The 22,166-nt window shown below is 45.4% G+C and overlaps 1 protein-coding gene across 2 annotated transcripts in view; it reads right to left on the minus strand.

Moving 5' to 3' along the window:
- SFMBT2 (Scm like with four mbt domains 2) overlaps positions 1-14,452 on the minus strand; it is a 105,108-nt gene extending 90,656 nt beyond the window's left edge. The window contains exons 1-2 of one of the 2 annotated variants that reach the window (XM_033057826.1): positions 14,302-14,452; positions 1,667-1,827 (exon numbers count right to left, since the gene is read on the minus strand). In XM_033057826.1, the coding sequence (XP_032913717.1) occupies positions 1,667-1,772 (106 nt within the window). In that variant the 5' untranslated portion in view covers positions 1,773-1,827; positions 14,302-14,452. Of the gene's footprint in view, positions 1-1,666; positions 1,828-13,665; positions 13,772-14,301 lie in introns of those variants that run through there. The other variant, XM_033057825.1, reaches the window with a different exon arrangement.
- Between the last annotated feature and the right edge of the window lie 7,714 nt (positions 14,453-22,166).

Below are 22,166 nucleotides of genomic sequence, written 5' to 3' on the forward strand. Positions count from 1 at the left end.
TTTTAATGGATTTTGTTCACTGCTGGAATTCTGCCAGGGGGGCACCCAGAGCAGTCCCAGAGTGGCACAGGGATGACACCAGCCCAAAAAACCCAACACCACCCACACATGCAACAGGGCTGCACACAAACCTCCTCATCACCAGAAAAACCCAACTGCTGAGCAGCACAGGACACCCTGAAAGGTGATAAATCTGCCATTAAACCTATTTTACATACCAGCTCCCTTTCCAATCATTGGTGCTTAGGTCCAGAGCTTTTTCTTAATGAAAGAGTCAAGGCTGGCTGGTTTACAATACGGTGATGTATAAACAAGCCCAGGATGGCAAATAAAATCAACAAGTCATTATCTGCAAGCCTCTCAATGGCTTTAAAGTGCTCGTGCATTGACACTGTAAAAATGCAACTGTTCCACCTGTTAACATCCCCCTGGGATGTTCAGCTATGGAAAAGAAAAGGGATAAAAGACCCAAACCCCGTGGCTCCAGAAACACAGATTTTTATTTTTTTTTCCCCAGGCTTTATTGTAAGGAGAAAGTATTGAGGGCAAATTGCTTACACATCTTATTTATAGCACCTAGATACACATACATGACTTTTTGACTGAATAGAGCACTGAAAGGCTCCCACAACAGGTGTGGGGAGAGGGAGACACACAGCACACCTGATCAACCACAAACCTCTGAACACAGCCTTGGGAGAGCCATCAAAATCCTCATCCCAGCCAGAATTTAGGTACTGCAGGCCAGTTCTTCTCATTCTCAAAAAATGTCCCAAAAAAATAAATCTTGGCCAACTGAATCTCATCTTAGATGCTTCCTATGTCTCTACCACAGATAAAAACAGATCCAGATGGTGACTAGATCAACCCACTCTAGAAATCCCAAGATCTGGAGTCCAAGGAAACAGGAAAATCACTGAGCTGCTACAAGAAGTGAGGAAACTGAAGGCTGAGTGGCCAAATTTCTGACATACTGAAGGGAGAATGCAGGGAAAAGCTCAGCTTCAGAAAGAAAGTAGGTTAGGTCTAGACATTATGTACTTTTTCATCATATGACACAGTCTCCTCCTGCTAAGGCTGGATATGGGAAGTTAAAGCACCTGATTCCATCAGAAATCACCTGAATGCAGCATCTGCTTTTCTGCATCTAACCACAGGACACCCAAATTTAGCACAGTAAACCCTCACACCTTCAGGAGCCCATCCCAGGGCATCACAAAGCATCCAGTCATGAGCACAAGGACAATGTGTGACCAGCTCTCCTCAGTGTTTGTGAAGCCCCCTCTCCTGAAGCACTCCAAAAAACAGTGAAGGGAAGGAGGAGGAAGGCCAAAACAAAGGAGAAATGCTGTAAATTTCTGAATGTTTGCTTCATCTCTCTTAACCACAAAACCTTCAGCAGAATAAAAAATGCTGGGAAAGCTGGGAGAACACAGCATGATGCCTTGGGAGAGGTTTGTTTACATTTTGAATAGCTGATCCATACTGCAGACAAGGTGCAGAAGAAGAACAGCTCCTATTTCCCATCAACCACAGGGCACAGGCCAATCCCTAAGACCCAAAAAAGGGCTTGGAGCTGTGCAACCATTCCCAACAGCTCCCTGGATCCCAGCTCTACCTGTGAGGAGCTGCAGCAGTGACAAGGGAGGGGTGGAGGGGAGCCCACCTGAATCAAACTGCTCCCCATCACCATTGGCAGGGCTGGGATCCTTCTCTGGGGACAGGTGCTGGGTCTCTCTCATGCTGGCAATGAAGGATGCCCTCGTCTCCATGGCTCAGAGGAAAAGGCTTTGCCTTCCTAATTCATCCTGCAGCAAGGAGGACAACCTGCAAGGAGAAATAAAAAACAGCAGTGAGTGATTTGTTCTATCTACACCACCCCATTCCCTCAGCCTTTCCCGATGGTTTTCACGAAAAATCTTAAACATCTTTTCCAGCCTAAACATTCCATGACTCTCTGATGGTGACCCTTCCATCCTGCTCTTGTCTCCAAGCTGAAGCTGGGGGTGGCTGAAAACCACACTAAAGGACCTTAGTGGCAATTATATCAGAACAGCAACAGCAAAAATAATGACAACAGATAATAAGGTAATAAACAGCACCCAGAGGCTTCACATCTCAAAGTTTCCTCCAGCTCCCAATGCCACCAACACAGAGAGAAGGATGAGCCCACAAGGCAGCACAATCCAAGCTAAAAAAAACATCTCCACCATCTTCCAGCCATTCCAGCCCTTGATTTCCAGCTTTTTGATGGCTAACACCATGTGAGATGTATCTCACTCCATAAATATCCAAACTTCCAAAGGGGGAGATCTGTGATAATGAACAGAGCAAACACTGAAGCTGAAATACTCACGAGAAAGAGACTGGAGTAACTCTAGAAAATAAAACTGAGCCTGCAAAATGCAGTTATCTTCATGAAATAGTGCAACTGTTTATTGAATGAGGACTGACCTAAGGTAACTGCATCAGTTTTAACATGCAGGGTAGCAAATGCTAACTCATTTTAAATTGGGTTATGCTAACAGAGGAGATTCTTCTAGAAGCAGTGACCATAGTAAATTCAAAGTGGAATAAAAACACACATAAATGAAAAACCCAGGCTGAGCAGATCCTGCATCAGACATCAGACTAAATGAGAACTGTATTTCCAGCCACACTGAGCCACCAGACAAGCAATACCCCGAGATACACCTTTAGGAGTAGATTAAAAACAACTCCAAGTGAGCTTTTCAGTAAAACTCTGGGATGCTGATGAATTATGAGGTGTCAAAGGAGGACTGAAAAAGAGAAACCAGGAGCTGGGGGTTATGGGCACAGAGGGAACCAGCTATTCACACAAGATATGCTAAAGCAAAGCCAGGCAGTAGGGAAGGTGTGTGTCCAGAATATCTGATGGGGAGGACTGGTCCTGCTTATTAGAGAAGCCTCAAAATCCTGCATGACAGAGAGGGCTGTGCTGGCAGCACCAGTGCCAAATGCTTCTGCAAAATGTGTGACTAAAAGTAGGAAAGAAGTTTACTTGCCAGAGGCCAGGCAAAGCAGGATGTAATAAGATTGTAAAAATATATGGGATTTTTTCAACTTTTACTACTCTGGAGGCATATTCTAGAAGACTAGATATGATGGTTATAAAACAGAAAGGAGGAGAGTGTTCTGCTGTGGATTTCTCACTGCCAGGTTTTAAGGCCACTCCTATGGAAATTTAAAAGAAGAAATGGATGTGTGTGAGCAGTTATATTAGAATTGAAAAAGATGAGGAGCATATCAAGTGTCTGATATCTGTTAACTGGACCATGGTGGGACATGTCTGCTGGAGCAAGTCACAGCTGCAATTAAAACCTGCAAAACCCACAGGTGTTTCACAAAAAAATCACTGGTGGCAGCAAATTACCAAGGCAGGTGATTCAACCCCCACTGAAGGCTCTTCAGGCAAAGTCAGAAACTTTTGCTCCCCACCCCAAAGGAATCCTGCTAATGAAAGGAATAAAGTATTTTTGGAAAGGAAGATCATAACCCAGCTCAGAGCATTATGGCTATTTGGTCTCTTCACACTGCTCAGCAGACTTTAAGCACTCCACAGATATGACCCTTTTCCCTCTGCCACTACAGCACTTCATCTCTATTCTTTGTTGACATGAGACTTGCTAATGAATTAAGTGTATTATAGACTCCAAGAATTCTGAGTGCAGCTAACCTCAGAACATACACATCACTCATCCCCAGTGTATATTAAGTTTCAATTAACCATGAAACTAGAAGCAATCAGTTTACTGAAAGTAAAAAAAAAAAATAAAAAACACTTATTTGATAGAGACACTTCTGTAAATAGCATTAATAATAAATTAGCTAAGTACCAGGACTTTACATCAGGCTTGTTAAATGGGAGAGGAGGGGAGCTGAACTGGGGAGAGCTGAAGCTGAACTTTGGGTAGATGTGACTGTTTAATTTTTGCCAGGGACCAGACAAGGATGGAAGATAACCTGGGTCTACTAAAAAAAAATTCAAAGAATGGAGAGAAAGAGAGAGCTCAATTTAAACACAACAAATCCATCATCTTAAAGAGAGCTCAGGGGTAACAATATAAATACCAAGAAGAAACATAATCCTCTTGGTATAGTAGTTAAATCTTGTGATGCCTCTATGATGCTGATAAAACTAAGTTATGAGCTGATAAAAAGCTGAAGGTGCCCAATCAGACAACAACAGTATTTGCTTTTTTTTTTCTTCTCACAGCCAAGCCACAAATCTGCCACCAGACCTATAAGAGGGACTGAAACCTCTGGATCATGGAATTTCCCATCAGAAATGGAAAGTGGATGGGCAAATCAGCAGGAACCTGCCTGAGGTATCTGCAACCCAACTTGGACCCACCCTCAGGGGCCCCATCTGGGACTGGGTTTGAGCCCACCTCAACCAGAAGGGGGAAATACAGAATCTCTGAGGCACAGTCAGCACATCATCAACATTTCTGGGCTTTTTAACTCTACTTTAATGTATTTTTTGCTTAAGCTATGGACAATTTACTGGTTTTGAAACATCATGTCAAGAGCATCCACATGCCAAGGGAACTGGATCTATTAGAGGCCATTACTTGGTTTATTTTGGGAATAACAAGTTTACCAGTTATGGTAGGAGAGTATTTCAGTATTTTCCCAACACCATGTGACAACAAAACCAAACCCTTATGCAATCACCAGCTTCAAAATAGCTCTGAGCTTTAGTGTTGATATAACTAACTAGCAAAAAAGCTGACAAAGGGTATTAATTTTTCACTTCTTATTAATTGCTGCTAATTAACACTTCAAACAGAGTCCCCAGCCATACTGTTAACAGTAGCACACTGGCTGGCCTGCAATCAACATTACACAAGCAGCACACACCACTGTGCTCCAATTCCAAACCAAACCAAGGACCACAACCACTCTGCCAGCCTGGGAACAAGGTGATGGCAAATAGCACCAAAAGAGACTCAAGGTGACATTACAGGCAGGAGCACAAAGGAAAATCCTATGAAATGCATTTGAAAGAGCAGGGAGGGGGGAAATTCCCTGGTTTCAGATCCCTTGCTCATTGTTTCTGCACAGTGGTGCTTCAGACTGATCCAATTCTTCCCCCCACGCAGCTCCCATTCCCTTGGTATTTAATTCAGATCCAGGCTCTTAACTCACAGGCAGGAAAAGTCAGGCAATATAATAAAGAATCTCTTTTATTTCCTTCTTCCCACGGCTGTCAGTCTCAGCCCTGCCTTTATCTCCAGTGTGCTGCCTTGTCATCTGTACCAATATTGTACAAGCACAGCATTGGCTTCCTCACACCGTTGTACAGTTCTCATCTCCTGTCAGCTCCACCCTGCTTTTTCTTCCTCTGGAGTAATTCTCTGTAGGGAGAGGTCCCTTACCCACACACAAATCCAGCATCCTTAGGGCTCTTCCTTAAAGCTACTCCTGAAAAACTCACTTTCTCCCTCCAATGCACACTTGGATTGGCACAAGGGAGACAAAAAAGATCCTGCATCCCTGAAACCTCCTGCCTGAATAGTGAACCAATGGAATGCTGAGTCCTGAACGGTGGGAAAATAAATTCTGCTGCTTACCAGTGATCTGGGATTGATTTTGGCCCCTCCAAAACCCAGCCACAGACATTGACTGGAGATGGTCCCACCCCTCAGAAGGGTGACACCTGAGAGGGGCAGCAGGGTCAGAGCATCACAGGGTGTCCAGGGCTGGAAAGGACCCACCAAAATCCCCCCCAGCCCAACTCCTGGCCCTACAACAACCTCACATGCCTGTTGTGCAAACATTTCATGGTCTCTGTGAGGCTCAGTGCTGTCACCAATTCCCTGGGGAGCCTGTTTAGCACCCAGCCACCCTCTGGGGGAAGAACCTTTCCCAAACACCCAGCCTAAACCAAGCCAAGAAACATCACATCCAAAGGAAGACTGAAGTGGTCTACGTCAGACACCTGAAATTCAGATGAGATGAACATCCCTCAGGGGGTTCCTGTCCTTGCACAGCACCTGCTCATGTTTTAAATATCCAAATTTCCCAGCTGAATCAGTCATGGAATGGTCTGGGTTGGAAGATGCCATAAAGATCATCTGGCTCCAGCCCTGCTGCCACGGGCAGGGACACCTTGCAGAGGTGAGGGAGATGCTCAGATCCCACATGGTGCTGGTCCTGCTCATGGAGCAGGATGAAGGCATCTCATCCCTGTGGGAATGATCCAGGATGTACTGCTAGTGGTAGCCTGCCACAATATTTACATCCCTGAGCATCTGCACAATGCAGTGGAAGCTCATTCAAAAGGGCTATTGAACACATCAAGCAACAGTTTCACCTCCCAGAAAAAGGGCCTGTCTCTCCTCTCAGACAAAGTACCAGTTGGAAACCTTTTAAGAACCTTTTCTTCCAAATTCCTGTGAGGGTTTTTTTATTATTTATTTGAGAGCTTCCCCTCGCCAAATGTTTTCACTTACATCAACTGACAATTTCTCTTTCATATTGAAGACCCCACAGGATTTTAATAAGGGAAATTTACTGCTTTGAACAGCTCTGTGTTGTACTCTGGGGTGGAAGAAACAAATCCCACGTACTCTGGAGAACCAGGAATGTTCACAATATTCAAATACATAAAAAACAGCTGAATGGGGAAAGAATATAATCTGTTTTCCATGTTCTTGGTGGATTGAAGAAAGCAGCTTGGATTGAACTGTAAGGAAGGGACACAATTTGGGCAGGAGAAGAAATCACAAAGAATCTGGTGAAGGAGAGGGATACACTGTGGGAAGGGCACAGAACTCTGCTTTTTGGAGGAGTTAGGATGCTAATCCATTCAGAAAGTGATGTTGGTAGAGCTAATCCTGCCCTGAGGTAAGGGATGGTCAGCCCAAGATCCCTTCCAGCTCCCTGCTCAGCCACTCACAGGGCTCATCTTCCTATTCTTAAAATCAACATTTGTGCAGCAGCAGAAAATAAATGAATAAGCCTGGAAGGAAAACGTGTAAAAACAGTAAATCAGGGAACCACCAGAGCAGGGATGGTCTGGATTGTCCATCTGAAAGCCAGAGAAAGACAGGAACCAAACTTCTCTGAAGACACAGGTGGAGAAGGGATTTGCAAGGTGGTAGCAGCCCCTGTAACTCAGCAGGTCCTTGCTCTCCTCTCTTCTTGCACTGGTGCCAAAAGCTTCACACTTCTGATGCCAACAGAGACAAACCTGCTCCACAAAGCAATTTTCTCCTCCTTCCTACCTGGCACACTCCTCAGAGTGTGATACAGGGATACACACAGAGATAAATGGTACTAAGATAAGATAACTGAAAGTAAAATAAACCTAATTAGAGACTCTTAACTTATTTACAGCAAAAAGCCCTGCACTATTAAAATAAAAAGAGAGAGAGAAGACAGGCAGACACCCAGGCTTGGGTACACATCATCCTTTCAGCTGTGTGCAAATAAAACTTAAGGACCTAGAGAGGGACTTCAAGCCAAAACCTGCCACAAACTTCTCAGAGGACTAAATCAGACCTCAAAAATTAAAGCAATTTCTCAGCCACTTTTTCTTCTCCTGAGTGAGTTTGACATTTTATAAGCAGGGACAAGGGGCCATTGCTGCCCAACCTGTACTCCTGCCACTGCCCTGTGAACCCCACAAAGCAAGGGTCCCAAGGAGAGGGGGGTCTCCACATAATAATCTCTCCTGTTCCCAGCTCTTCTGTCACCTAACAGGTGCCTGCCACCTTCTTCATGACTCAATTTCCATGATGCTGCCCCCCACTTTGGTGAAACACTTCTACACACGCTAAGCACCCAGCATACACCAACTAGAAATACGGTATATTTAAATTTGGGTATCTTCTAAAGCTCTCAGCTGAACCAGGGCCATGGAGAAGATTGGGACAATGTCCTTGATGCCCTTTATAGCAGGAAAAAGAACTGCAAGGAAGAAGCAGCGCAACAACCATGTGCAACACTCTGCCTTCTCCCACCTCTGTGTTTGAAACAGCTGAAACCAAGAAGCCTTTGAGATGGGTGACTTGGAGACACAGAGCTGCTTTATCATCCTGAGACACAAAGGCAAAAATCACAGAACAGAGTGGCATGGGCTGGAAAGGACCCTAAAGATCAGGGAGTTCCAACCCCCACCATGTGATGCTTGTCACCTCAAAACAGCATCCACATGGACCAAATTAATCAGTCAGACCCCCTGAGTGGGAACAATCAGCCCAGCCACAGAAGTCACCCAGCAGGAAACACAAAACACTGTTTTCACGGACTTAATTTAGAGCCCAATTCACACGTCCCTCATCAACCAAACTCCCATTGTCCAGGGCAATCAGTTCTGCCTTCTGTGTCTTTGCAGCAGTCAGACCTGCTTAAAAAAAAAAAATATAAGACGCAAACCAGAATTCAGGAAACATCTGCCATCTGATTCCAACACTTTTTAGGAAAAAAAAGACATTTTAGATCTTGGCACTGTTTGGCTCATTTGAACAGCACAGCTGATCAGCACTTGGGCTTAGTCCTACACACACTTACAACCCTGTCAGTGCTTTACATCCAGAAGCAGCTTCACTGACTGGCAGGACCTGCCAAAAAAAGAAAAATTTTAAAAAGATCCAGCCCTCAAAACCATCTCTCAGCACAACAGCAGGAAGAGGAGGACCCTTCCCTTCGCCAAGCACATGTGAGGGCAGCCAGCAGAGCCCTGCCAAAGTCTATCCAGAACCAAACTGCACAAGACATTTCAGCTCCTTGAGTCCTACAAGTCACGTTTACAGGGCTAATTCCACCCCATTTTTTCAAGGTAAAACAAATCAGATTCCCTTTTGCTGCAAAACATCCAGGTTTAATGCCTCACCACCATCCCAACAAAGCATCCTGGAGCCTGATCCCACATTTGCACTGAGCTCCCACACTTGAAACACCTTCCAAGAACCAGTTAATTTTTGCTTTTTCCTGAACTTTCTTTAAAGATGCATTTTTGATGCACCTAGGAGAGCTATGGCTTTCTACCCAAAAGGGACTTACAACCCTTTAGACTTCAGGGATCCTCAGCCTGTGGTTGTCCTGTCTGATCTCCCACTCAGCAGGGACAGGCAGAATGTCACCTCCTGGATTTTAGGAGGGAATTCCACTTCCTTGCCAAGCAAATAAAAACAAGACTCTTTAATTAACTTATATTCATTTATCCAGGAAAAGACAGCTCCTTTGCACAAGCCACCTAGTGATGCTAAGAGTATTAGTCATGAAAGCAGGAATTGGGAGTAAAAATAGCAAGGATTCTGCACATACTTTTTTTAAGCCTCACACCTACTCAGAATTGATCTCTGGGTCAGCTGTCAAGAACTGCTTGGTTTTAGACTTTTTTTTCTTTCTATTACTATTTTATTTTAGATCAACACTTCTGATTCATAAAAATGGGTGTATCTGTGAAGACATTTTCCAAATCAGCCTTCACAAGAATGCTTTGTTACAAAAGGCCAATCTCAAAATAAACTTTTTCAGGAGTTTTTTAAATGTCAGTGGAGAAGTCTTTGCTCTTAATTCTGTATTTCCTTATTTTGCAACCAAAACATTTTTAACCACTGTAAGAGTCATACCCCAAGACAGAAAATAAAGGAAAGAGAAATCTTTTGGCAAAAAAAAACCTGTATGATGGATTTGACAGGTTTCATCAGGGTCTGTCATGCAAAGATCAACAATTTCAAATGATGAGTTTTAAATATTGACAAGGTACCATCAGCTACTCTAATCCTAAAAAAAGCCTTGCTCCTAGGGACCAGATGTTACAATGACAGAATAAACTCAAATTTGCAGGTGGCTTCACTATTATGAACAGCATTTCATTTTCAGCACTGAGGACCCTGCAGCAGCAGCTGATAGACTCTGCATCAATATTCATAGTAATACAATACTTCTGACACCTTCAGGTCATCTAAAACACGAACCCTGTGATCACCACATTGATTTTTTTTCTGTGAACCCTCATGAACACACCTCTGGCTCCTCTACTTTAAGTTTTGAAGTTTTTCACAACTCCTTTACTTTATCATTTGGACACAGTCAAGGACAAGCCACCTCCTTCAACCATCACCATCCCTGTGAACCTCCTCACATGCTCTCCATGCCTCTGCTTACCCCACACCAACATGAATTTAACCAGTGAAATGTCCCTGAAGACTCACAGACACACAGAATGGTTTGGTTTGGGCTTCAGGGACCTTAAAGATAATTTCATTCCAGTCTCCTGCCAAGGGTGGGGACATTTTCCACTGTCCCAGGTGGCTCAGAGCCCCATCCAGCCTGGCCCTGGACACTTCCAGGGATCCAGGGGCAGCCACAGCTCCTCTGGGCACCCTGTGCCAAGGTCTCACCACCCTCACAGCCAAGAATTTCTCCCCAAAACCTGCTGGAGAAACAAGGTGGCCCCTTCTCTACCATGTCCTGTCCTTCAGCAAGGTTAGCATCACATCCCCTCACCCAGCTCAGACCAGCATCCCATAGCTCTGAAAGGCCAGAAACAGTGACCCAAAACACAGCAGCTCAGCACAGCACAAGCCAAGAGTGGGGAAAAGCATCCCCAGTCTAAAGTGTTGGCAGTTGTGGTGTTTAGCCTATTTCTAGTAACACTTCCATAAAAAGTTTTAATAAATGCTTCATTAAAACATCAACTGTCTGTCCAGCCAATTATCACTCATAATCACTGCTATATAACTGTATACTGTCTTCTACAGATGTTCTTACATCTGTGCAAAACACACTCTCCACCTCTGCCACATGTAACATCTGTTGAGTATTTGCAAATGTTTTCTCAATATAGAACTGATATTATACTGTCTTGCTTATAAAGTATTTACTGTCCCACTACTCTGTGCACCCCTTAAAAATCACTAAAAAGGTATTTCCTTGCTGTGTACAAGGTACCAATCTCTCAATAGCTCTTTGCTGCATTTATTCAAATGGCTTTTAGATTTTTCACTTAGTAACAGATTACACCAAGCCTCCATCTTATCACAGAAGTTATTAGGACCTAATCCTTTACAAGCACTGAAGTTATTAGACTTGTGAGGATATTTTCTTCCCTTTCATAAATAATCTGTTGGAGAGAGGAAAAAAAAAAAAAAAAAGGAGGAAAAAAGCTCCTTCCATCCCTGCTCACCCAGGCAACAATCCCAACCCTGGAGAAAGAACCTGCCTCACCTGCTCTTACTTTGCCAGTAGCAAAGAAAATAAAATTTGTTTTCATCCAAAGCCTTCTAGAGAGGAAAAACAAATTGCACTAAATCCTGGCCAGTACCCTTCTCTGCCACAGCAGGAAGAAACTCCTTGGAGAAGGTTTGTCCCACCTTCAGAGGGATCTCTGGAGACCTTTCCAAATCCCTTCCATCTCCATGTCCCCATCACACAACCAGGGGAAGCTGCTTCTCTGTTTGCTACCACACTTCCTTCCCCAGAGCACCAGGGGCACAAACTGATTTTAGAAACTGTCCTGTCCAAGGAACAGCAAAGTTGGGCATGGGGAGATGCAGGGGGGCAGAGAGGGAAGATACTTTCCCATTCTGCAATGGCTCCATCCCATCCCATTGCAAACAAAATCCCACTGAAGCTCTTGGATTTTGCCACCCAAATCCCACCACAGTTTGATAACTGCCTTCCAAGCCTCTCTGCTTACAATTAATGCCCTTTTCTGCTATTTTGATGAGAAATCACAACTTCACCCCCATCTTCTCCTCCGCCCCCTCCCCACCACCATACCCTGCAATGTTTGCTGGATCCCTGAGCCAGAGTGGTCCTGGCAGGGCTGGAAAAAGGGGAAATGGGTGGGTTGATGGATCAGAGCCCTTCTGCAACGGGAAAGCTCACCCTGCACGACAAGGTGTGCACACAGCACTGCCAACCAGCCCTGCTAAACAAAACCACGGCGAGATTCTGGGGAGCATGTCCAAGGGGCACAGGGAAATAAATGAGGCACAGGGAAATAAATAAATGAGCAGCACATCAGCTCTCCAGCCACTCCTGCATTCTCCCTGCCTCCTCCATCCACACATCCTGCCACGCTGGAGCATCCCATCACCTCCCACACCCCAAAACACTGATGCCCCAAAGTGAACATCCCACATCCACGCTGGAACAACCCCAGAGCAGCAGCATCAAATCCTGCTCGGAACCGGGGAAGTTTTCCCTGCCTCACTCCTCCACTCCCCTGGAAAACACACTTGGAAAAGGCAGCCGGGAAGGGCACGAACAACTCGCGGAGAACTCTGTGCCAACTCCTTCCCTTGCTCTGCAGAAGCTGCGATTCGCCTCCCCGGGGTTTTGGGGTCTCTGTGCAGAAGATGCAGCTCGCACTGCCCAGAATTTCCGCGTGCAGCGATTCCACAGCGGTTTTGCTTAACAAAAAACATGTAAAAAGCCAAAAACAAAAAAACCACCCAGACATCCCCATCTGACGGCGCCCAGGAAGGTTTGACAGCTCCAACAGGACATCTCATCCCACCACACGTCTACTGCTAATGCAAAAAAAAATCAGCGCTGTCTCCCCCCGCATTTTATTCTTTTTTTGTTCTTTTTTCTCTCTCACGGCACGCCTGCGATTTTGGCATTCAAAGGCAAATCCGGCCGCGGTTCCAAGTGCACTCGTCCCTTCCCAGCACACAGAAATGCCCCGGCACTTTTCCCGAACCGGGATCGCATCCTCATCCCTCCGCAGCGCATCCACCAGCGCACCTCTCCGACAAAAGAGAGTTGAGCCAAACGCCTGGCACCCCGCCTTCCCTCTTTTCCTCCTCTCAAAATGTTTATTTGCAGTTTTTTTTTTGAAGACACCTTAACCCGCCATGTTGAACAAGCTTTATAAATATTCATTTACCGCAGTTCGGGAAAATACGTCTAGATCAGGGTTGTACATTTTGGCATAGCTGACTGCTTTCTTCTCTTCTCTTTTTTTTTTTTTTTCCCTTCCTTCTCGCCTCCTGCAGTAGTTTTTTTTTCCCCCCTTCCTTTTCCCCGGCAGACTCAGAAGAAACCCACCCGCATACCCAAAATAACTCTTTCCGAGAGATGTGCATCAGCCTGGCAAATCCGAAAGGAGGTCGCACGAGCGTTTGGCAGGAAAGGAGGAAAACGACAGGCATAACTTTAAAAAAAAAATTTAAAAATAAATAAGGGAAAGAAAGATGAGAAAAGGGAATAACAGAAAAAAAGAAAGGGGAAAAAAGAGAGAAAGGAAAAAAAAGGGATGGGAGGGGGGAAAAAAGGGGAGGGGGAGAAGGAGATGAGAGCATCCAAAATGCGATGTAAAAGAGAAGAGGAGCAGCCCCGCGATGCGGGCGAGGGGAGCGCGGAGCCCGCGGGGAGCGGCAGCCGCGCTCCGAGCGCCGGTCCCGGCCGGGGGCTCAGCCCCGGCACCCAACACTTCCACAACTCCACCGCCGCCTCAGCCTCTGGGAAACACGGCGGGGAAATGCCCACACCCCCCTCTCACGCTTAAAAAAATAAAAAAATTAAAAATTTAAAATTAGAAAAAAATTTTAAATATATCTTCGAAAGGGGGGAAAGCGACTCTCTCCACCCAAGCGGTGCCAAACCAGATATATAAAATAAAGGGAAATACCAGCCGGCAGCGCTTGGGAGGGGTGGCTGCCGGCCGCGGTGCCTTACCTGTGTGAGTTTGGCTTATTTTGGGGTGTTTTCCCCGTTTTTCCCGTGCGCGGTGCTGCGCGGAGCGGAGCCCAGCCGTGCCTGCGCCCGCACCCGCGGCAGACTCATTCCAATATGGCATCCGCGCAGTGCGCATGCCTGCCGCTCTTTTTAGGGGTTTTTTTTTTTTTCTTTCTTTCTTGCTTTTTTTTTTTTTTTTAATATTTAGCGGCCAACTCCTCCGGCGACCTTTTCTTGGCGGTTTCAAGAAATGAGGTTTAAAAGAAAATTTAAAAATTCTGTATAAATAACGCCGCGCGCATCCCACCCGGCTGCGCCGCGCTGCGCGCCCGCGGTGCCTCCGCGCTCCGAGCCGGGAATTCGGGATTTGAGCTCCCTGGTCAGGGCAGGGAGGGGATGCACGCCTGGAAGTGATGCCGAGCTCCGCGTTAAATCCCGTTAAATACCGACCCTTCAACAGCGGAGCGCTGCCTCCCCGCTCGTCCTCCCCACCGCCTTTTATTTGGATTTTTCCTCCTCGTTTCATGTCGCCAAGAAACTTCCAGGGAGGGAGATGGGGGGAAAGAGGGAAAGCAGAAAATGCGGCGCATCCCTCATCCCGCCCGTTCCCTCCGCTTCGCTGGGCTCCGGCATTACCTGTTTATTCCTTGTTGCCGAAAATAAATCAAATAAATCAAGAAAAGCCGGAGAAGGCGCAAGGCAGGGTGTAAAATCAACTGGTGGGCACCCTGCGCCCTCCCGGCGAGCAGGGACACGCACAACTTTCCTTCTTTTGCTGCTCAGGTTATTGGATGGGGTTTTTATTTTTTTTTCCTTTGGGGTTATTAGATGGTTTTTCCTTTCTTCGGCGAGTGCGGAATCGCGCTGCACGCCGGTGTGCGCGGCTGTGCTGGTGCGGGGGTGTTCGCACGTACACTGCGGGGTTTTTCAGATTGCATAGATATCCTGCACTTTCTACTATTCAGAATATCTACTGCATAGATACCCTGTTCTCCCCTCTGGAGAAAATCAGCCCCGCTGCGAAATGATGCCAGACACCACCGCCCATACCCCCGCCGGCTGGTCCTGCTCTCGGGAGGATCAGAAAAATCCCCCTGGGTGGGAGGGATGGGGATAAACCCCAACCCTCGGGTTTCTTGGGATGCTCCGGGATCCCAGAGCTTCCCCCAGCCAGGTTTGCTCAGCAGCGGGGCTGGGGGTGAATTTTGCAGGGATCGCGTAAAGCATCTTTGTTTGGGATTTTTGGAGCCCCAGCTCCCGTCTCCCTGCAGGCACGGTTGGTACGATTGAGGATTTAAGTGGATGCTTTTGGAGCATCCTCCGAGGTGGGGGTTGGTGCAGGGCACAAGCATTCAACAGGTCTGGAGGAGAGCAGAGGGAAGGGGCATCTCTGTTTTGGGGTAGCAACCAGTCCTGGACTTTGTGCTTCCCACGAATTCCTTTGGAATTAACCACAAACACTGCCCAGGCTGCCAAATTTACATCACCCCTCGTGGTCAGATGCAAGTGCTGTCTCCACTTGCCTTTCTCCGGCCATTTCTGAGCCAAAGATTGAAGTTTCCAGGTTGATTTTGTGAGCATCCCTTGTTGCAGGAGCACAGAGAGTGATCTCACACCTGGGGAAGTGCTGATTTCCCACAGGTGACCCCAGCCCTTCTCTGCTCTATTGCAAGCACCAGCACCCTTTTCACTGGTTCTTGCTGGGGATTCACCACTGAACCTCCCAATTCCCTTTCTCTTCCACTCTCTCCAATCCCTTCCTCTTCCACCAGCCTCTCAAGGATTTTGTGCAAGAAGACAACTGAGGAGTGGAATAAAGATGAAGAAATATTTTCATTCTGAAATACTTTTGAGAAGAGCAAATATTGCAGACAATATTTCTTCACCACAGTTCATGTTCTTGCCATTCTCTCCCCGAGCCCATGGGCATGGGCTCAGCCTCTCCTGCTCCAGCAGATTTCCTGGAAAACACAGAAATCAAGCAGTTCTTATTCTCAGGCTTTGGGCTGGATGGGATTTCAAAACAGCAAGGGAACACTGTCAGAACTTCAAAATAAGACCAAAAACCCAACTAGATGTCAGGAGAGCACTGAAGTCCTGTTTATCCAGATGATTGTGGAAGTGGGTGACATTTTCAGCATGGTGACATTTCAAATTTTCTACATACTTTTGAAAGGAAGATACTCTGCAAACACCATATCTGTGTTCTCTCCTTTTAATCTGCTCTGAATTAGATCACACTGAGATTCCTCTGGCTGCATCTAAATCTGGTGGCATCATCCAGTTTAGGGACAGACACAGCCACAGTGGCTCTTACAGCATTTCAGCTGTTTCCTTTCCAGATGTCTTTGTGTTTTATTTCCAGGCAGCCCTAAGGGGTCTTCTGAGAAGTTTTGGTTCCACTGTCTTCTCTGGAGCTTCTTCTTCCCTCTTCGCCTTGATTTTCTCTTTTAGTTTTATTTAGAGACTATTTCCAAAGCACTGATGGTTCAATTGGTCCTGTATGGAGAGATGAGGAGTAAAACTTTCTATGAGTTTATGATCTAAATTAGGTCTGTGGATGGTGTCCAAAAAGGTGGTTAAAAAAAAAATAATAGTAGTTAAAGCCGAGGAACAAAATTCCTTTGGAACTTTTCTAAGTGGCTGCTACAACAAAGCTCTGAAATATGAATGAAAAGGTGCAGAGTTATGTCAGGTCTGAGCTGGAGAAGACTCAAGCAGCTCCTGTTGGCAGCAAAGACTTTGCATCTTGCTCATTGCTGAGAATACAGATTGGTTTAGTGGACATGAACTGCAGTAATCGCTGAGAGATTTCATTTTAATACCACCTTTGAGAGCATCATTGGGAAAAAAGTGCTTTGAGAAATACTGAATTGTGCCAGTGTAGCATCCCAAGAAGTAAAATGGATTTAAGCCCTGGCAGAAACCCACACTGAGATCAGCTCCAGTTTCAGACTCAGTGACTCTCAGGGTTGTATCTTCCTCTGATCTAAAGCAACTCCATTAATTTCACTGCTGTCCATGCTCCTTAGAGCCACATTTGTTGGCAACCATGGCACCTGATCCTGTATTTCAAGCTGGGAACAGAAGTTTCACATCTGAATTTTGTTGTTGTTTTTAACTAAAGCACTTTTGTTCAAGTGGCACTGATAAAAAAAGATTTACCTGAGTACCAAGTACCCAATGAACATCCATCTGCTGTTGTCTCTGATGATAAATCCCACAGGATGTAACTGTTCACATTCCAAATTCTCCATAGCTGGACACAAGAAAACTGTCCCACCCAGTGAAATTCAGAGTCCCATTACTTTAGATCTGATATTAGCAGTTCCTGATCTGCAGGATAAGATTACTAAGACACAAAAATTTCCCATTTTCCAGGCTGTTGCCTTCAGCAGGTTCATATTTTTGGAGGATAGATGGAGATGTAAAAAGATCCCCCACACAAGGAGGCACAAGCACACACAAACAGAGATGTTATGGCATGAACAGTCCTAATTTTTCTCTTTTCTCCTGGCTTGGAAAGATAAATGCTCTAGAAGACATTATGGGATTTGTAGGTGGTTGTGTGTTTGGTTATCCATTTCTGGCCCAGATTTAAGCAGGTGCCTGAAGGACTCAGAGCATGCCACAAGCTTAACATGGTGCTGAGATGACATTTGTGTTCATAAACGAGTAAATGACATTAACCTTGCAGACAGAGCAAATGGGGGGATCTGAGCCAACTTTGCCACAGGTAAAATGGCAAAGTCAGGCTCTGGAGCTTCATGTGTGAGAAACACTGTGAGAGAGGGCAGAAGTCCCTTGGTGGCAGCCAGGTTTCCTTTTAACCCAAAATAATGTGGTGATCTCCACTTTTGGAGGTATTTGCCTGCTTTTGGGATGCTGGACCAAGGGAAAGGGGCAGGGCTGTGCAGCTGCCACCAGGGAATTATCTGGGGCTGGTTAGCAGTGCCCAGCCTGAGTGAGATAAAGGATGGAGAGTGTCTAACAGGAGCTTGGTGTCACAGAGGAGGCTCAGGGCATCACCTGGGGCCACCTCCACAGCCAAGTGCAGCTCCTGTAAGTTCCTCACCTCCTGGGACTGCTCCTGGGCTCACAGAGAAGCTTCTCTGCCTTTCCCCTCTCCTCTCAACAAACTGTGGCCTTGATTTTCCAAGTTTTCACCCCAGCTTATCACAATCTTTACAGGAGGTAAAGACCATCAGGCCCTTATTTCATGGAAGCCCCTGTGTCAGGGCTTTCACTTCTACTTTTGTCTTCTTTTATCCATCAGCCCTAATTCGGAGAGAAGCTGGTCCCTGGTAGGTGGCATTGGGATGCTGAAAGACTTGTTTCACAGTGCCATCTCCTGGAGATCATATTTAGGCTGAATTTCTCTGATACCTTTTTTTTTCCCCCAATGTATTTAAGCTTTGAAGGCACGTGTTTAAGGCATGATCTAAAGAAGAGATTAGCAGAAGTGAAGTTAATCCAAAATTTAAACTCCCTCTTTATGCTTCACAGTAAAAGTCCTGCCTCTTGAATGCTGGGAACAGCAAAGAAATTTCTGCCTTGGGATTCATAAAATAATCACTGGGTTATGATCTCACAGGCTTTGCACCTCTAGGCAGCACCAGCCCTGTGTGCAGTGATTGCAGAGGCAAAACAGCCCCTGGGGAGGTAAAAGCCCCTTGGTGTAGCTCTTCTCCCACAGGAACTCAAGGAATACCAGGGAAAAGGGATCATCCCTCTCAGATGGGAGTTCTCAGGGCCAGGCACCCCAAAGCCTCCAGCAGCAGCTGCCCTGCACACCCTGCCCCAGATTCAAACCCCATCTGGGGACCCACACACCAACTCCACAGCCCAAAGCACTTTATTTACCCAGTTTTATTTATTTTTATTGCCTGTTGATTAGAAATCGCTGCGTAGGGGTTGTGGTTATTCAGCAGAGAGGCAATAACTGGCTTTAATATTAACTGGAAAAGCTGAGCCAGAGCCTCATGCCTGCAGCTCAGGAATGCCCAGAAAGCATGGTCTCTGTGCTAAACAACAGCTCTCCCACCTTAGCAGTAAATGAAAAGGAAGCACATGTTATGCCCAATAAATCAAGCACTGAGGTTCAATACTGAGGCTCATAGCCACGAGCCTTATTGATCGTGCCAGCACTACAGGAGAGATCCACTCTCATATCAAAAACTTGCTCATTTCTACCATTTACTAACAGCTTCTTGATTCATTTCAAGTATTTACAGGCTTTGCCTTGGCAGGAAAACTCCTCCTGGTTTTTAGCCTCTATCAGCTGGTGCTGGGAAGGGAGGCTGGGGAAACTGAGGCAGGAGGAGCTGAGCTCTCACACACAGATATGCAGCCCCAGAGGAAGGCTGTGACAATGGAAATGGGTTTGGATCTCAGTTGCAGCACTATGGTCACAGCTTTCAGTTAACAGGGGTGCTCCTGCCAAGCTCTGTGGGGTCAAACAAGTAAATTCTCCATTTCCCTCCTGTTTCATCCAGGAATATCTATAATGGCAGAACAAGACTTAAATCTCTGACTGACAAGGATGACCAGGAGCTCACATTTTATTAAAGTGTAAATTATGCATCACATCTGCATTTCTTGTCATTGCTGCACGTGGAGTGAATTCTGTATCATAGTCTGCAAAATATTGAGTTGGTCTGGCTCTCTCAGTGCCCTGCTTGCATGGTGGGCTCCAAACCCAGCCCAGGCATTTCCATGGTTTTGGTACCTAAGAGGATTTAGGAGCTGGTCAGCTGTGGGCAGAAATGCCCTGGAACATTCCCACAACACAATTTGTGCCCAGAATTTCTCTGGCAAACATCTCACTGTGCAACAAAACCTAACCTTGCAATTTCCCATTCAACCTTCTCCTCCCTCCTTCTAGCCCCCACTCAGCACCACCCCAAATTCACAGCCAAGTATTCAAAGGTCAAATCTGTACTTGGAGGGATTTTATTTTTTTTTACAGTACTAAGGTGAAAATGATACATTTAGAAGTGTCTCTCTGAAGCTGACTATGAAAAAGGCTCGTGGATGGCTTTTGCTCTTTTAATGGCTCCTTCTGTATTAAGGAGGAAGATTAAGAAGGAAATGCCACTAATTGCACATAAAGGCCTCGGCTTTCACAACAGAGTAACTGTACATTGTATTCAGCTTAATCTCCATCTGCCCCTAAGAGCATAATTGATTTTTTATTTTAATTTGAAGAGGCTGACACTTCCACTTCTTCATTGCCAGGTTGCTAAGCACATTTAATAAGGATGCATATGAGTAGAGGAGTCTACAGTATGCCATTAAAGGTAATAGGTAACATATTTAAGGTCATAATGAGCTCAGGACTAAGTATCTCAGAGCAGGGATCAGGAGGGAAGGTGTGTAAATACTTTTCTTACTAGAGCTCTGCTGAGTAAGGCATGGCTGTGGGGTTCTAAGTAAAGAAGGAAACAGGGTTTTTTTTCATTAAGTGAATTTTCTGATCTCATTTCAGACCAGCCCCCTTGGTAGTTCATGTCCTGCCTGCAGATAACCATGGTTTTTCCCTAGATTGACAAGTGACAGCCTCTGTGCCTCAGTTTCCCCATCCCCAAAATGAAAAGAGGAATTATGCCCTGTTTTTATGAACTGCTTGAAGAATTCACTGCTGGAAAATGCCACATTCTGTGGCTTATATCCTGTACTTTGTCTTTAGAAAGGAAGCATTGTACAGATGGCAGACTGAAATCAAGGCAAATTATAAGCCAGGTCCATAAAAATATTTAAGAATTTTAATCCTTCTTGGATTTCCTATTGTAAATAATAGGTTTTAGGAATGTAGGGAGATTTTCAAGGAACTGAAAAAACAGCTTTGGATGTGACTCCAGCATCAAGTCAGTTCCTCTAAGTCCTTACTTTTATTATGACATTGATACCCTTTTCTCCACTTTCAGACTCTCAACAAGCCTGCCCAGGACATGTCTGGTTACCTCCAGGCACCCCCAGGCTTGCAGGAACCTCAGGAATATTTGGTCCTAGCGCAGCATCTGCTCTGTTTGAAATTCACACCTGCTCTGAAATCCTGCAGAGAGACTCAGCTCTTACGTCTGTCACAAACTCGCAGCCAAACCTCCCAAAAAATCCAAGCTTGGATAAAAACTGTAAGTGCTGCCACACGTAGAGAGGGTGAAAATCCTCAGCACCCATCCTGGCTGCTCAGAAATTCCTGCTAAGGGGATGAGATACAACTTCAGCCCCCAAAGCCAGGGCTCTTTCCTGAGTGTCCCACCAGTTTAAAGTGACTTGGGTTTTGCTGGATCCCATAAAGGCTGCGCTCTTTCATAATTCACATAGAGGAAGGATCATGGGGAAAAGCCCTGGGTTTTGGCTGTGTGCAGACACAGAGCTCACAGTGCCAGGGGGAGAACGTGCCCACAGGCACAACTGTGTCATCTGAGTCAACCACTCTGATTTATGTGGTGGAACTGATCTGCAGCCCTAAAACACGGCATGGGGCGTGCTCAGTGAGAGCTGGTGACATTTAATGAGACAGGGATTTTGTGCAATTCAACCTCATTGCTGATTCCCTTTTGATTTTATAAACTGGCACTGCTGGAGGCCAGGATTTACAGTCTGGACAGGACTCTTTTCTAGTGGGCATCTCTGGACATCTCCTAACTTCTGATATTTGTGCCAGTCCTATTTTTCTGTGGGTTCAGCTGTACTGTGAAAAAAAAAAAACTTCTCTAGCTCATTTCTGTCACACATTATAAATATTAACCATCTTTCAGGTTTTCTTTTGGATTGAACCAGGTTGTTCCCTGATGAATTCAGGGTTTCTTTTGGTGTCACTTGAAGGATTTCCCTTTGTACAGTGTGTGACTGAGTTGACCTTCCTCAGTCCTGCATGGCTCTCCAGCAAGAACCCTTAGGAGATTCTGCCAGGTTCCCAAGGGAGGGATGTGCCACATCAGTGCCACCCTCATGGGCTGTATTTTCAGTCTTTTTGTTCTGCAAATTACCTCTTTTCTTGGGGATAGAGAGATGCCTCATTAATCCCAGAAAAGAGCAGGGTGGAAATGGTCAGTGGCCTTGGGAAGAGGCTGGATGGACAAGCTTGTCCTGGAGGCTGGAGATCTGCCCTTACAGCAAACAACACTAGCAGATTCAGGTAACATTTCACTAGCACTCAACAGGATTTTCAGGATCTTCACTGAACAGCTAAAACATTTTAACATAAAAAAATTCTTCTCCTTCCTTGCTTTTTTGATCATCTCTCTTTATAAATGCAAGGTATAAATGTAAAAGTTTCTTAACATGGTGTTGAGAAAAGAATAGCTTTTAGTACTCTGAAAAAAAGTTTTTGTCTAAAGGAACAACTCTTTACACAGGAAAAAATACATTTTTGTTTGCTTGGCACATACAACTGCTGCTTTTTTACTCACCTACAATTTCATAATGTAAAATGAGAGAAGGGCTTTACCTTGGCAAATCTTCTTAGTCTTCATCTCAATGTCCTTTAAATTGCC

This window comes from Catharus ustulatus, chromosome 4 (assembly GCF_009819885.2).
Source record: "Catharus ustulatus isolate bCatUst1 chromosome 4, bCatUst1.pri.v2, whole genome shotgun sequence".
In the NCBI taxonomy this organism is placed as follows: Eukaryota; Metazoa; Chordata; class Aves; order Passeriformes; family Turdidae; genus Catharus; species Catharus ustulatus.